Raw genomic sequence first — 12,035 nt, forward strand, 5'->3', positions numbered from 1 at the left:
AAGTCTTTATCTAGCCTTAGTTTCATACTCCTTTTCTTTTCTCATCAAAAACAGTGACACACAGCAGTTATACTATATTAATATATTTTAATAAAAAGGGATCTTTTGTTGTTAAAGTATTTCTTTTATGAACTATGGCATCAAACACCTACTTTTACAATAATAATAATGGGCACATGGCAGTCTAGTAGAAATCTGATTGCCTGATTTCAAATCCAGGCTCTTTCACTTTATAGTTATATGATCCTGGGCAACTCACCTCTCTGACCCTTAACTTTCCATGTGTAAAATGGGTATAATAGTAAAAACCACCTAATTGACTGGTGGGGAGAAGTAAATATGATAATGTATATTTATAGTTAGTATGGTACCTGGCATAGAGTATGTATTTTAGATATATGTGCATATTTCCTGTTACCTAAAAATGTTGCTTGAGGAGCACCTGGGTGGCTGTCAGTTAAGTGTCTGACTCTTCATTTCGGTTATGATCTCAGGGTTCGTGGGTTCAAGTCCCATGTCGGGCTCTGCGCTGTTAGCATGGAACCTGCTTGGAGTTCTCTCTTCCTCTCTGCCCTTCCCCCACCTTTCTGTCTCAAGAATAAATAAACTTAAAAAATGTATATATTTAAAATGTAATTTGAACTCAGATACCCCTGTAAGGGAGAAAGCATGCTCAATCAGGGCACAAACTGACCTGTAACTATAAAATGCTATTAGCATAAATACAAAAATATAGAACTGGAAAAGGTCTCAAAGATCACCTAGGGCAAGCCTAATATTTAATAGACTGGGGTATGGAGAACCAAAGACGAGAAGTGATTTGTCTAAGGTTACACTCCTCGCTGGGGCAGAATCAACATTAGAATCTAGACTTTTCTGTATCCTTTACAGAACCTAAAATACTTTCTGATAATCAAGTTCCATATTTATCTTTTTTTATGCATTTTTTTAATGTTTATTTATTTTTGAGAGAGTACGAGCAGGGGAGGGGCAGAGAGAGAGGGAGCCACAGACTCTGAAGCAGGCTCCAGGCTCTGAGCTGTCAGCACAGAGTTCAATGTGGAGCTCGAACTCACAAACCGCAAGATCATGACCTGAGCCAACGTTGGATGCTTAACCAATGGAGCCACCCAGGTGCCCCTAGATTTCTCTTTTTTCTACCTCTACACTGGTGACTTCTCATTACTATGCTAATCAGATTTGCCTACATATACCTTTTATATAGTCTAAAACATGTATTACATAAAAACAAGTATTTATGTAACTGGCCTCTTAAAAATGCTTTGTGATTATTACTGGATTGGTTTTATTCCACTACTAAACTGGGAGTTTCCTAGGGGCAAGAATTGTGCCTTATTCCTATCTGTATTGGATGAAGATAAGTACCATACACTTAAGCAGACACACATTTCTTCATTTCAAAGTCACCATGGTAGGAAAAGAGCCAAAAAAAAAAAAAAAAAAAAAAAAAAGGCAAGCTTCCTGATTACTACTTCTAGGTTAAGCGTGGGTTTGAAGAGGCCTGGAAACTGGAACACAGATTATCAATCATCTTGACAGCCATCCAAGACACTAATGCTCCCGCTTCTACCAGGCCTGAATATCCTAAATGGAATCAAGGCAAATCAAAATACATGAAAATTAATAAGCAAGTATATTTACAGCAAATTACAGTTATAAGAGGAAGTGGAAAGCAACTGCAACACCCACTGTCATATGTTCTATTTCCTCAGGAAAAAACAAAGAAGGAATAGATAAATCAGAGACTGCTGGGAAAACTTATGATGTTCTCAATCTTAAATTTGATTTGGTTTTTCTGGTTATTACTGGGAATAAAAATAAGTTATATGTACAACTTTGTTTACTAAGTCTTTTATCATTCAGTTAGCTGCTGTCTACGTTTAAGAGCATAGATAAATGCCCAGAACTAAAATGTTTCATGTCCTTGATGGACCTACTCAGAAAAGCAACACAGCTGAGCCACCAAGAACTATCTCCGGCCAGCAATCTGGAAAAGAGCACATGACTGTTTTTATCCTGTCATTTTCAGTCAGTAGCAGACTGCTCGCTGCATAAAAGTTGGGAGCTCTAACATTCGTTTATAGACTTCTCCCCAATATTTTCACCTAGTGAAGAATGTGAATTTAAAGTATCTCTTATAGGGGCACCTGGCTGGCTCAGTTGGTAGAGCATGTGACTCTTGATCTCGGGGTTAGGAGCTTGAGCCCCACTTTGGGTGTAAAGATTACTTAAAAATAAAATCTTAAGGGCGCCTGGGTGGCTCAGTCGGTTGAGCGTCCGACTTCGGCTCAGGTCATGATCTCACAGCTCATGGGTTCGAGCGCCACGTCGGGCTCTGTGCTGACAGCTTGGAGCCTGGAGCCTGCTTCACATTCTGTGTCTCCCCCGCTCTCTGCCCCTCCCCCACTCACACCCTGTCTCTCTCTCCTTCAAAAATAAATAAGCATTTAAAAAAATAATAGGGGCGCCTGGGTGGCGCAGTCGGTTAAGCGTCCGACTTCAGCCAGGTCACGATCTCGCGGTCCGTGAGTTCGAGCCCCGCGTCAGGCTCTGGGCTGATGGCTCAGAGCCTGGAGCCTGTTTCCGATTCTGTGTCTCCCTCTCTCTCTGCCCCTCCCCCTGTTCATGCTCTGTCTCTCTCTGTCCCAAAAATAAATAAACGTTGAAAAAAAAAAAAAAGAACTGTTTAAAAAAATAATAAAATTTAAAAAAATAAATAAAATATTAAAAAAAACTTCTTTAAATACTGATTCAAAAGGCTCTTTCCCTCTTTTAAAAAATATATCCTTACTAGTTTTTTTATCCACTTATTCTAGGTTTGGGAGATGTTTGTTACAGTCTTCTTTATTAACGTCTCTATTTGTCCTTTTATATCTTGTAGTTTTGCTTTATGGAAGTTGCTGCTCTACTACAAGAAGCCCTCAGCTTACACAGTTCCTACATGCAGCATCTTCAGTTAGTATGTCTTAATTAAACTAATACTCGTCCCTCAACAGCACAGTGCAAGTTTCACTTATAAAGGTATATTAACTGTAAGTAAATGCATAAAGTGCAAACTTTGCAGCTAGCTCTTCAGTCCACAGATCACTACACGACAGACACACGTATGATCAGTGACCAAGAGTGTCATTTCTTTCAGTCTGTTAGTGATTGGATATTGCACACCTGTTTTCCAGTTCAAGAGACAGAGAGCGAAGCATGTGCTTGTGCTGTCTTGTCTCCCAGTGATAAGCTTATGTGACATTTTACAAAAATAGATACTCAAAAGAGGGAATTGGCCAACAAAGATAAAAGTGCAGCACAGAAACTAACGTGATAATGCTGGAAGTGAAATTTGGGTCATATATAAATGAAGTTATAGAAGAAATGTAAACTGAGGAATTGATACCACTGGTGTTTGAGAGACTCTAGATATAGAGTCAGAGGAATTTAATGAAGGCAAACATCAATATAAGTAAATGGTTATGACAAATGTCCTAGAAGAAATGACAAGGCAAAAAACTTCACATTAAAGGAACTCTGACAAGTATTTTACAACATCGAAAACACAAAGGATAAAATATCAGAAGCTGATCCAAACTTAGAAATATGACAACTTCCCAAAACAGAAAAAATGCTCACTCCATATCATAAGTTGTACAAAGAGAAGGCAAGCACTTGACTTTTTTTCTTGATAAGTGTTTTTTTTTAAAAGAAATAAAACACTAAGACTCGATGTACCAACAGTTTGTTTCAACCAAAAATTTTAAGGGCTGTGAAACAATTATAATCTTTCCCATTGATTATTAAGCTTGCTTTGTACAGTGTCAGCTTGCATGGCCATATTTACAGTAACTCACTACCATGCAAAGTTAAGTTCTCCCCATATTTAGTTCTGATTTCCCTACATGCTTACCGGCCCATTACTGTCTTAGTGGTATCTTGTTGTGATTTTGATTTGCATTTCCCTAATAACTAATGATGTTGAGCATCTTCTTACGTACTTATTGTCAATTTGTGCATCTTCTTTGGAGAAGTATCTATTCAAATCTTTTGCTCTTTTAAATTGGGTTCATCTTGTTATTTTTTAACTGGATCTAATTGCTAGCTCATCTAATGGTTTTTTTTTTTGTTTGTTTTAAATAGGTGAGTTAGGCCTAAATCAAAAAGCTGACTATGTCAACAGCAACTGGCTGGACTATGTAGAAATTTTAGTGTTTTAGGTAGAATAGGGAAAAAGGAACCAAAGCATCGCTTAACTCTTTTTTTTTTTTAATGTTTATTTATTTTGAGAGAAAGAGAGAGAGAGATGGACAGAGCGTGAGCAGGGAAGGGGCACGGAGGGAGAAACAGATTCTGAAGCAAGTTCCAGGATCCTAGCTGTCAGCAGAGCCTGATGCAGGGCTTGAACTCACGGACCATGAGATCATGACATGAGCCGAACTTGGACACTTAACCAACTGAGCCACCTAGGCGCTCCTCAAAGCATTGCTTAACTCTTAAAATAACTGGGAGCGCCTGGGTGGCGCAGTCGGTTAAGCGTCCGACTTCAGCCAGGTCACGATCTCACGGTCCGTGAGTTCGAGCCCCGCGTCAGGCTCTGGGCTGATGGCTCAGAGCCTGGAGCCTGTTTCCGATTCTGTGTCTCCCTCTCTCTCTGCCCCTCCCCCGTTCATGCTCTGTCTCTCTCTGTCCTAAAAATAAATAAACGTTAAAATAACTGAGGAACTGAAACAACCCAAAGTGGAACTCAGTGGATGCGGGCCATCCAAAGTGAAAGCAAGGGTGGAATGGGGTGGTGAGGGTGAAGAAAGGACTTAAGAGTAGGTAATACAAATTCAGTCACAGTGTAAGTCAAAAGATCCTATGGAAGATCAAGACAGCCAGAGTCATTTTATGGTCATTCTTGTACTGAACTCTACAACAGGAGTAGAAGCATCCTGAGAGCAGGCACAGACGCTTAATCTGTTAGTAGTCAGTAAGAGGAGGGGTGTATGTTGATGTATTCATCATTCTCTGTACATTCTTAAATTTGTTAAACATGTGTTCAAAAAAGGCTCTTCAAGGATCAGGACTGGCAGCTCACTTTCAAAGGTCAAGCGGTCTACTGACACAACCTGAGGGAAAAGGCTAAACTGATTATCAGAACAGACAAAATCCTGCCACGTGAAGACTTGTGCCCCAGGCTAACAGACACAATGACTGGGGACAGGGAATAGCAACCGCAGTCTCTTATACTGGTTTTAAGCTCTAGAGTGCAATTTCACAACTATCATGCATTCAACAGGCACTGACGGAGCACACACTACGTACAGTGCTGAGCGCTAGACACAGATGAACGACCTAAGCAGTCCCTGTTCCGTCAGGGTTCATAATCTCATAGGTTCGGTGTTGCAAGGATGGAGGTAATCAGCCTAGCTGTGGGAATAAGGAAGAGAAAGCAATGCATTCTGCTTGGGTCTGTAGCGAAAGGACCAAAAGGTGCCATCTGAGCTGGGCCTTGAAGGATGCTGCAGCTGACCCAGAAGGGCCAATTCTAAAGTGTCACTGCCTTGTCCCTGGGGAACAGAAAGTGTCAGATCGACCTCAACTGACTCCTATAAAAACCCTGAGGCAAATGTTCTCATCAGTAATCCATTTCACAGAAGGAGAAACTGACCCACAAAGCAAAAGGCGAACCCTAGGGCCATACTGAGTGCCAGGGGACATGCCGGGTCCAGAATCGAGGTGGACAGATACAGCGCAGTTTCGAACTCTGCCGGGATTCTGAAACCTGTAGAGCACCGGAATGTGGCAGGGGTCTGGACCCGGAAGTAGGGAAGAAGTCTGAGAGCGACCCCTCCAACCATTTGCCCGGTTCTCTCAGCCACGCCCTCAGTCCCACGCTTCTCAGTCACTCACCCGCCGCTAGGCGAGAGGAAGTCGGTGTCGTCTTCGTCTCCCGCACCGAACATCGCGGTGCCTTTCACCCAGCCGCAGGGTGGGAAGTCGGAAGGTTTTCGGGGCCTTTCCCCGCTGACGTCGTGAAATGCCGCGGCGGCGTGCTGCTTTCCGGCAGGACGAACTCTCGCACGGTTGATCGGCTGGGAGGGGCCTAGGGTCTGGAGAAGGTGGGGGAAAGGCAAATGGGAGGGCCTCGCAGGCACGCGCGCCCGTGACGTAAAGCTTCTCCAGCCTGCAGAGGCGGTGAAATTCGCGGGAGCTCCAAAATCCTGCGCAGGGATTGGCCAACGAGGCAGGGGGCGGGGCAGGGGCAGGAATCCGCGGCCTTGGTGGCTGTCGTGGACACGTCGAGCCGGGCATAAGTGGAGGGGGCTTCCGAAGAGTCGTGCGATTGGTGACGGGTTAAGGTTCCAAGAGGGAGGTGCCGGTGGCAAGACTGGATCTGGAAGGTAAGCAACCCACCCCCCGCCCCCCGCCCTCTCCCACCTTTGGCACAGGAACAGCCTTTTCGCCTCCGGGACAAGGACCCTCCATGCGACTCTAATCCGCTCTGCGAAAGGAGAAAGGGCCCGAGACTGGCAGACTGGAGAACTGCGCTTTCGGTCAGGCCCCACAGTGACATAGGGAGAGTGACCTTGGGGCAGGGTGTTCGGTGCCTCACTTTCCCCGTCTATAAAACGGGCTTGACGTCCCTATCGCTTGTGCCCTGTGGCCGACCTCACTGTTTATTCAACGGGCTATTTGTCCACTAATCCCATGTGCCGGCTGGTCAAGAAGCTTTTAGACCTCAGAGGTCATCGAATTCAATCCCAGTCCCCTCATAATCCCAGAATTTGCAATTGGGAAACGGAGTAATAAGCCCTTGGATGACTAGTCCTAGGTCACACAGAGGAAAGGGCAGGCAGACTGGGGCTGGATCCCTCCTCCTCTCTTGGTTCAGGAGTTAGGAAGCTGATGGGTGAGCAAGAACCTTATCAGGTTTTAAGCACTGTGCACCTTTACGGAGTGCTCATTGCTGGACTGAGGCATACATCTTTAGAGAATTCCCCTCTCGATGCAAGTGAGGTGCAGAAGAGCTGGGATATTCTGGGGGTGAGTGTTGGAAAGGAGAAAACTTTAGAAGCGCAAAAATCCCAGTCCCAGTCTTGGTCTGGGTTTTGCTTCGTCTTCTTGCCACAGACCTAAGTCAACATCAGTTGTTGGGGACTTCTCTTTCTTCAGTTTCCACTTTCTCTGTATCTTATGTAAGTGTTTCTTTGACTAACCTGGTAGAGTTACTGAAACCATCTCTGGGTAGGCCTGATTTAGCCAAGGTGTAGATAAGCAGATAATGTAGCGTCCGTTTCTTAAACAGTTGTTTTTTTTTTAAGTTTATTCTGAGAGAGAGAGCGCAGGAGGGACAAAGAGAATCCCAAGCAGGCTCCACACTGTCAGCGCAAAGCCCAATGCAGGGCTGAAACTCAAGAACTGGGCCAAAACCAACAGTCAGACGCTTAACTGACTGAGCCACCCAGATGCCTCTGTAGCATAGCATCCGTTTCCATAGATCTCTTTCACTCAGGGCTTCTCCCGAACAGTTTAGTATAACAGGTGTCCCTTACCTGAAAGTTTTAGTCTGTTAACATGATACTGAAGTGAAGTGATTGATAGTGATTCACCTCCTAGAGAACTTCCCACCTCTTGGTACTTCCCTGGTTCTGCTTTTTATTATAGTTTGTGTACTTGTACTAAAGTGTGAGCTCCTCAAGGGCAGGGACAGTTTTATTCATCTTGAGGTCACCTGTGCCACAGAGTACTGTACCCTCTTGGCAATAATGGTTTCTTATTCTTTGTTACAGTGAGTAATGGAATTCATCCTTGTTCCCATTCCTTAACTTATGCTCTTAGGATTTTTTGCACGTGGGACCCAGTGAGCCCAGCAATGACTCTTGCCTTCCAGAAAGATAGATATGTTGTACTAGCTATGAACAGTCAGGGTTGCTTAGTCTCTTTTGGTAATTGAAGATGATTTTACTATTGTTTAAAGCTCTAGGGGAGGGGAAAGAGGGAAACAGAATAGCTAGAAATACTATGTGTTACTAATTTTTGTTAGGATCCCTTTGTTAAACTGAGGGATGGGGCTGTGGTCTGCTTCCTGTGTTTATTTTAAAGATTAAGATGGTTAAAGCAGTGAAGGCTGACAGTGTGAAAACAATGATGCCACTGGAACCTAAGCACTAGAACTGGAACCCTTTGCCATAGCTCTGTTTAGAATATGAACTTGGCTATCTCTCAGGGAAAGAAAGAATGAAATGCATAAGTAATTTACATAGCTCTTTCTAATTCCTCTTCCTCGTACTGATCATTGTCATTCCAGCACTGAAACATCAGAATAGTGTTTTATTTCTTTTTTTAATGTTTATTTGTTTTGAGAGAGAAAGAAAGATGGCTAGTGGGGGAGGGCAGAAGGAGAAGAATCCAGATATCAAGAGCCAGAAGCTCAAACCAACTGGGCCACCCAGGCACCCTTGAATGGTGCTTTTAAAAAATGCTAAAGGATTGGGACACCTGGGTGACTCAGTCGGTTGAGCAGCTGACTTCAACTCAAGTCATGATCTCACTGTTTGTGAGTTTGAGCCCTGCATCCTGCTCACAGCCGTCTGAGGAGCCCACTTTGAATCCTCTGTCTCCCTCTCTATCTCTCTGCCCCTCCCCAACTCACACGCACTAGTTCTCCCTGTCTCTTAAAAATAAACATTTTTTTTTTTAATGCTAAAGGATCATTTGAGTGCTTATCTTGAATTCTTGAGTTGGGAATGTTTTCATGCAGGGTATTTAAGTAGCCTTTTTAGATAGGCAGGAACATAAAATCTGGATCAACATTTTTGAGACACCACAAACATGCATGCCTAGGTCACCATTGTGGGAACACAGCTGCTAGTTCTGATCAGCAGTATGAGAAAGGGGAAGATAATGGTAAGGCGTCCTCAGTAAGATTGGGTACACTAAAAAGCCACTGTCTTCCTGAACAGTTCCTACACTGTCAGTTCCTACACTGAACTGGAATATTGGACCAGGAATCAAGAAACCTGAATTCCCATCCCAGCCCTTCTAACTCACTCTGAGCTTGGGCCAGACTCCCTAAACACTTTGGGAGTGAATTAGACCCAGACATCTATTAAGTACTGTTGAGGATGCAGACAACCCTCATCTCAAGTGTGAATTAAGCACTTTTGTTTGTTTTAAGTACACAGTTTTTAGGTGTGTTTATAAAATGGATTGACCCCTGAAGATTAGCTAGGAAGTGGCAATTTTAACAATTCCTTTCAAATTCTCAGTAATTTTGCCATAGAGATGGTAATTCTTGTATACAAGCACACCCATACTAGTCTACTAGTGAATGCATTGTAAATATTAAACTATAAAAACTATTAATGTTTAAAGTTATAACCAGGTTAGATCATAGGTGTGGTGATAGTGATATGAATTGAATATAAGTTTGGGGGAGTTGGTATAGTGTTCTTTCTGTTCAGTCACTGAAACAGAAGAATGTCGAACCCAATTCAAGAAATATCTGAAAACCTTCTATGTGTAAGGCCCTGTGCTGGGTATTGGCAAGGAATAGGAAAACGAATAAGTCATTGCCCTCAAAGTGCTTATGGTTGAATAGCGGGGATAATTGAAGTATACAAATAATTTAGAAGACATAGCGAAGTAAGTCCCATAAGTAGAAATTAATTATTGTGGGATTTCAAAGGAAGAAGAGATCATATCTGGTTTGGTGGAGTTTGTGGGTCTAGATAATGGCCTTTGAAGATGACTGGGGTGGTTCCTAGTGAAATGAGGAAGTAAGGCTTTCCAGGTTGAGGGGGTGGCTTTGGCAAAAGCAAAAAGGCAGGAAAGAAGGCACGAATTTCTTTTTCTTTTTCTTTCTTTCTTTTTCTCTTTCTTTCTTTCTTTCCTTTTTTTTTTAATTTTTTTTCATGTTTATTTATTTATTTTGAGAGACTGAGCATAAGCAGGGAAGGGGCAGAGAGAGAGAGAGAGAGTCCCAAGCTCTGTCAGTGCAGGCTCAATCTCGAACCTAGAAGTCACAAATTTCTTATGGGACAAGAGTTGCCCTTTTATCTGACGCAGTTAGGGCCAATAGTTGGCCAACAACAAAAATAAGTTAAAACAAGGAATCATTCAGATATTAGTTACACACAGATCTTAAACATTTAATTTTAACTTAAAGCATAAACATCTTTTTGCCATTCTTTAAAATAAGCTGTTTCCGGGCTGACAATGTGTTACCTGCTTGGGATTCTCTCTGCCCCTCCTGTGCACACCTGCTTGTACATGCCCTCTCTTTCTCTCAAAATAAGTAAATAAATAAAAAAGAATAAGGCTTTTCTTGGGACACCTGGATGGCTCAGCCCATAGAGCACCCAACTCTTGATCTCAGGATCACGAATTCAAGCCCCTCATTGTGCGTGGACCCTACTTAAGAAAACAATAACAACAACAGAAACATTTAATAGTTTTCATAAAATAAGCCTTTTCTTAGGGTGTGGGTCCCAGAGATCTGCAAACTACAGCATGGCGGCCAAATCTTGTCCTAGCTCTCTGTTTCTGTAAATAGTTTCATTGGAACACAGCCATGCTTATTTGTTGCCATATTATCTATGGCTACTTTGACTTACAAAGTACAGTTGTCTGTATCTGTGTGACTCATCTTTATCTAGTCTTTGAAAAGCTTTCAACTTGGTTTTCATAGAAGTAACTACCAGAGAGTCTATGTAGTATAGTAGCTAAACTCTAATGTTTGGAGCCAAATTGTTTCGCCATTTATTAGTTATGCAGTCCTTGAGCAAGTTGCTTGGTTTTCTCCTTTGGAAAAAAGGGACAGTGACAGTATCCAGTCTCTAGGGATCTTGTGAAGATTGTATGAGTCAATTCATGTGGAGCACTTAGAACAGCATCTGGTAGGTAGTAAGAAAATATTAGCTGCTGCTGTTGTTTTCCTCTCCTCACTTACATTTAATTGCTTTACATAATACTTTATTAAATTATATTCTTATAACAGTAAACACAATTGGCATAAGTTGATTTCTTTTTTTTTATTAATGTTTATTTTTGGAGAGAGAGTATGCTCACATGCCAGTGGCGGAGGGACAGAGAGAGGGAGACAGAGAATCTGAAGCAGGCTCGAGTCTCTGAGCTGTCAGTGCAGAGCCCGAGACAGCCGGATGCAGGCTCCAACCCACCCACTGTGAGATCATGGCCAGAGCTGAAGCCGGATGCTTAACTGAACTACCCAAGGCCCCCAGTTGATTCATTAACAAACATACCTGACACTCTTGATAAGCACACAAATTCCCTAAGGGAATCCCATGATATTAGAAAATAGCCAAGGGGCACATGGGTGGCTCAGTTAAGCATCTGACTTCAGCTCAGGTCATGATCTGGTGGTTCGTGAGTTCGAGCCCTACGTTAAGCTCTGTGCTGACAGCCCAGAGCCTGGAGCCCGGTTAGGATTCCATGTCTCCCTCTCTCTACCCCCGTACCCCACTCATGCTCTGTCTCTCTCTCCTTCGAAAATAAATAAACATTAAAAAATTAAAAAAATTAAAAAAAAGAAAGAAAAGAAAATAGCCTGGTTACTGTGTTATTTAAATTGGTTAAGAGAGGGGCGCCTGGGTGGCGCAGTCGGTTGGGCGTCCGACTTCAGCCAGGTCACGATCTCGCGGTCCGGGAGTTCGAGCCCCGCGTCAGGCTCTGGGCTGATGGCTCAGAGCCTGGAGCCTGTTTCCGATTCTGTGTCTCCCTCTCTCTCTGCCCCTCCCCCATTCATGCTCTGTCTCTCTCTGTCCCAAAAATAAATAAACGTTGAAAAAAAAAATTTAAAAAAATAAATAAATAAATAAATTGGTTAAGAGAATTCTGTGAGGATGGTTTGCTAAGAGTATAAGACAGCAGGAGCGCCTGGGTGGCTCAATCGGTTGAGTGTCCAACTTCGACTCAGGTCATGATCGCACAGTATGTGTGTTCGAACCCCGCGTCGGGCTCTGTGCTGATAGCTCAGAGCCTGGAGCCTGCTTCACATTCTGTGTCTCCCTCTCTCTCTGCCC

The 12,035-nt window shown here is 43.0% G+C and overlaps 2 protein-coding genes across 5 annotated transcripts in view; one reads left to right on the plus strand and one right to left on the minus strand.

Annotated features, from left to right (window-relative positions):
- FKBP15 (FKBP prolyl isomerase family member 15) overlaps positions 1-6,048 on the minus strand; it is a 58,260-nt gene extending 52,212 nt beyond the window's left edge. For 3 of the 4 annotated variants that reach the window (XM_045468484.1, XM_045468483.1, XM_045468480.1), the window contains exon 1: positions 5,902-6,043. In XM_045468484.1, coding sequence (XP_045324440.1) covers positions 5,902-5,954 — 53 coding nt within the window. In that variant the 5' untranslated portion in view covers positions 5,955-6,043. Of the gene's footprint in view, positions 1-5,901 lie in introns of all 4 variants that reach the window. The other variant, XM_045468482.1, reaches the window with a different exon arrangement.
- The window catches only part of SLC31A1 (solute carrier family 31 member 1), a gene marked incomplete at its 5' end in the record, with an annotated part of 41,557 nt that continues 35,549 nt past the window's right edge, over positions 6,028-12,035 (plus strand). The window contains one exon of the mRNA XM_045468070.1: positions 6,028-6,392. Within this exon, the coding sequence (XP_045324026.1) occupies positions 6,028-6,392 (365 nt within the window). The remainder of the gene's footprint in view (positions 6,393-12,035) is intronic.

This window comes from Leopardus geoffroyi, chromosome D4 (genome assembly GCF_018350155.1).
Source record: "Leopardus geoffroyi isolate Oge1 chromosome D4, O.geoffroyi_Oge1_pat1.0, whole genome shotgun sequence".
Taxonomy (NCBI): Eukaryota; Metazoa; Chordata; class Mammalia; order Carnivora; family Felidae; genus Leopardus; species Leopardus geoffroyi.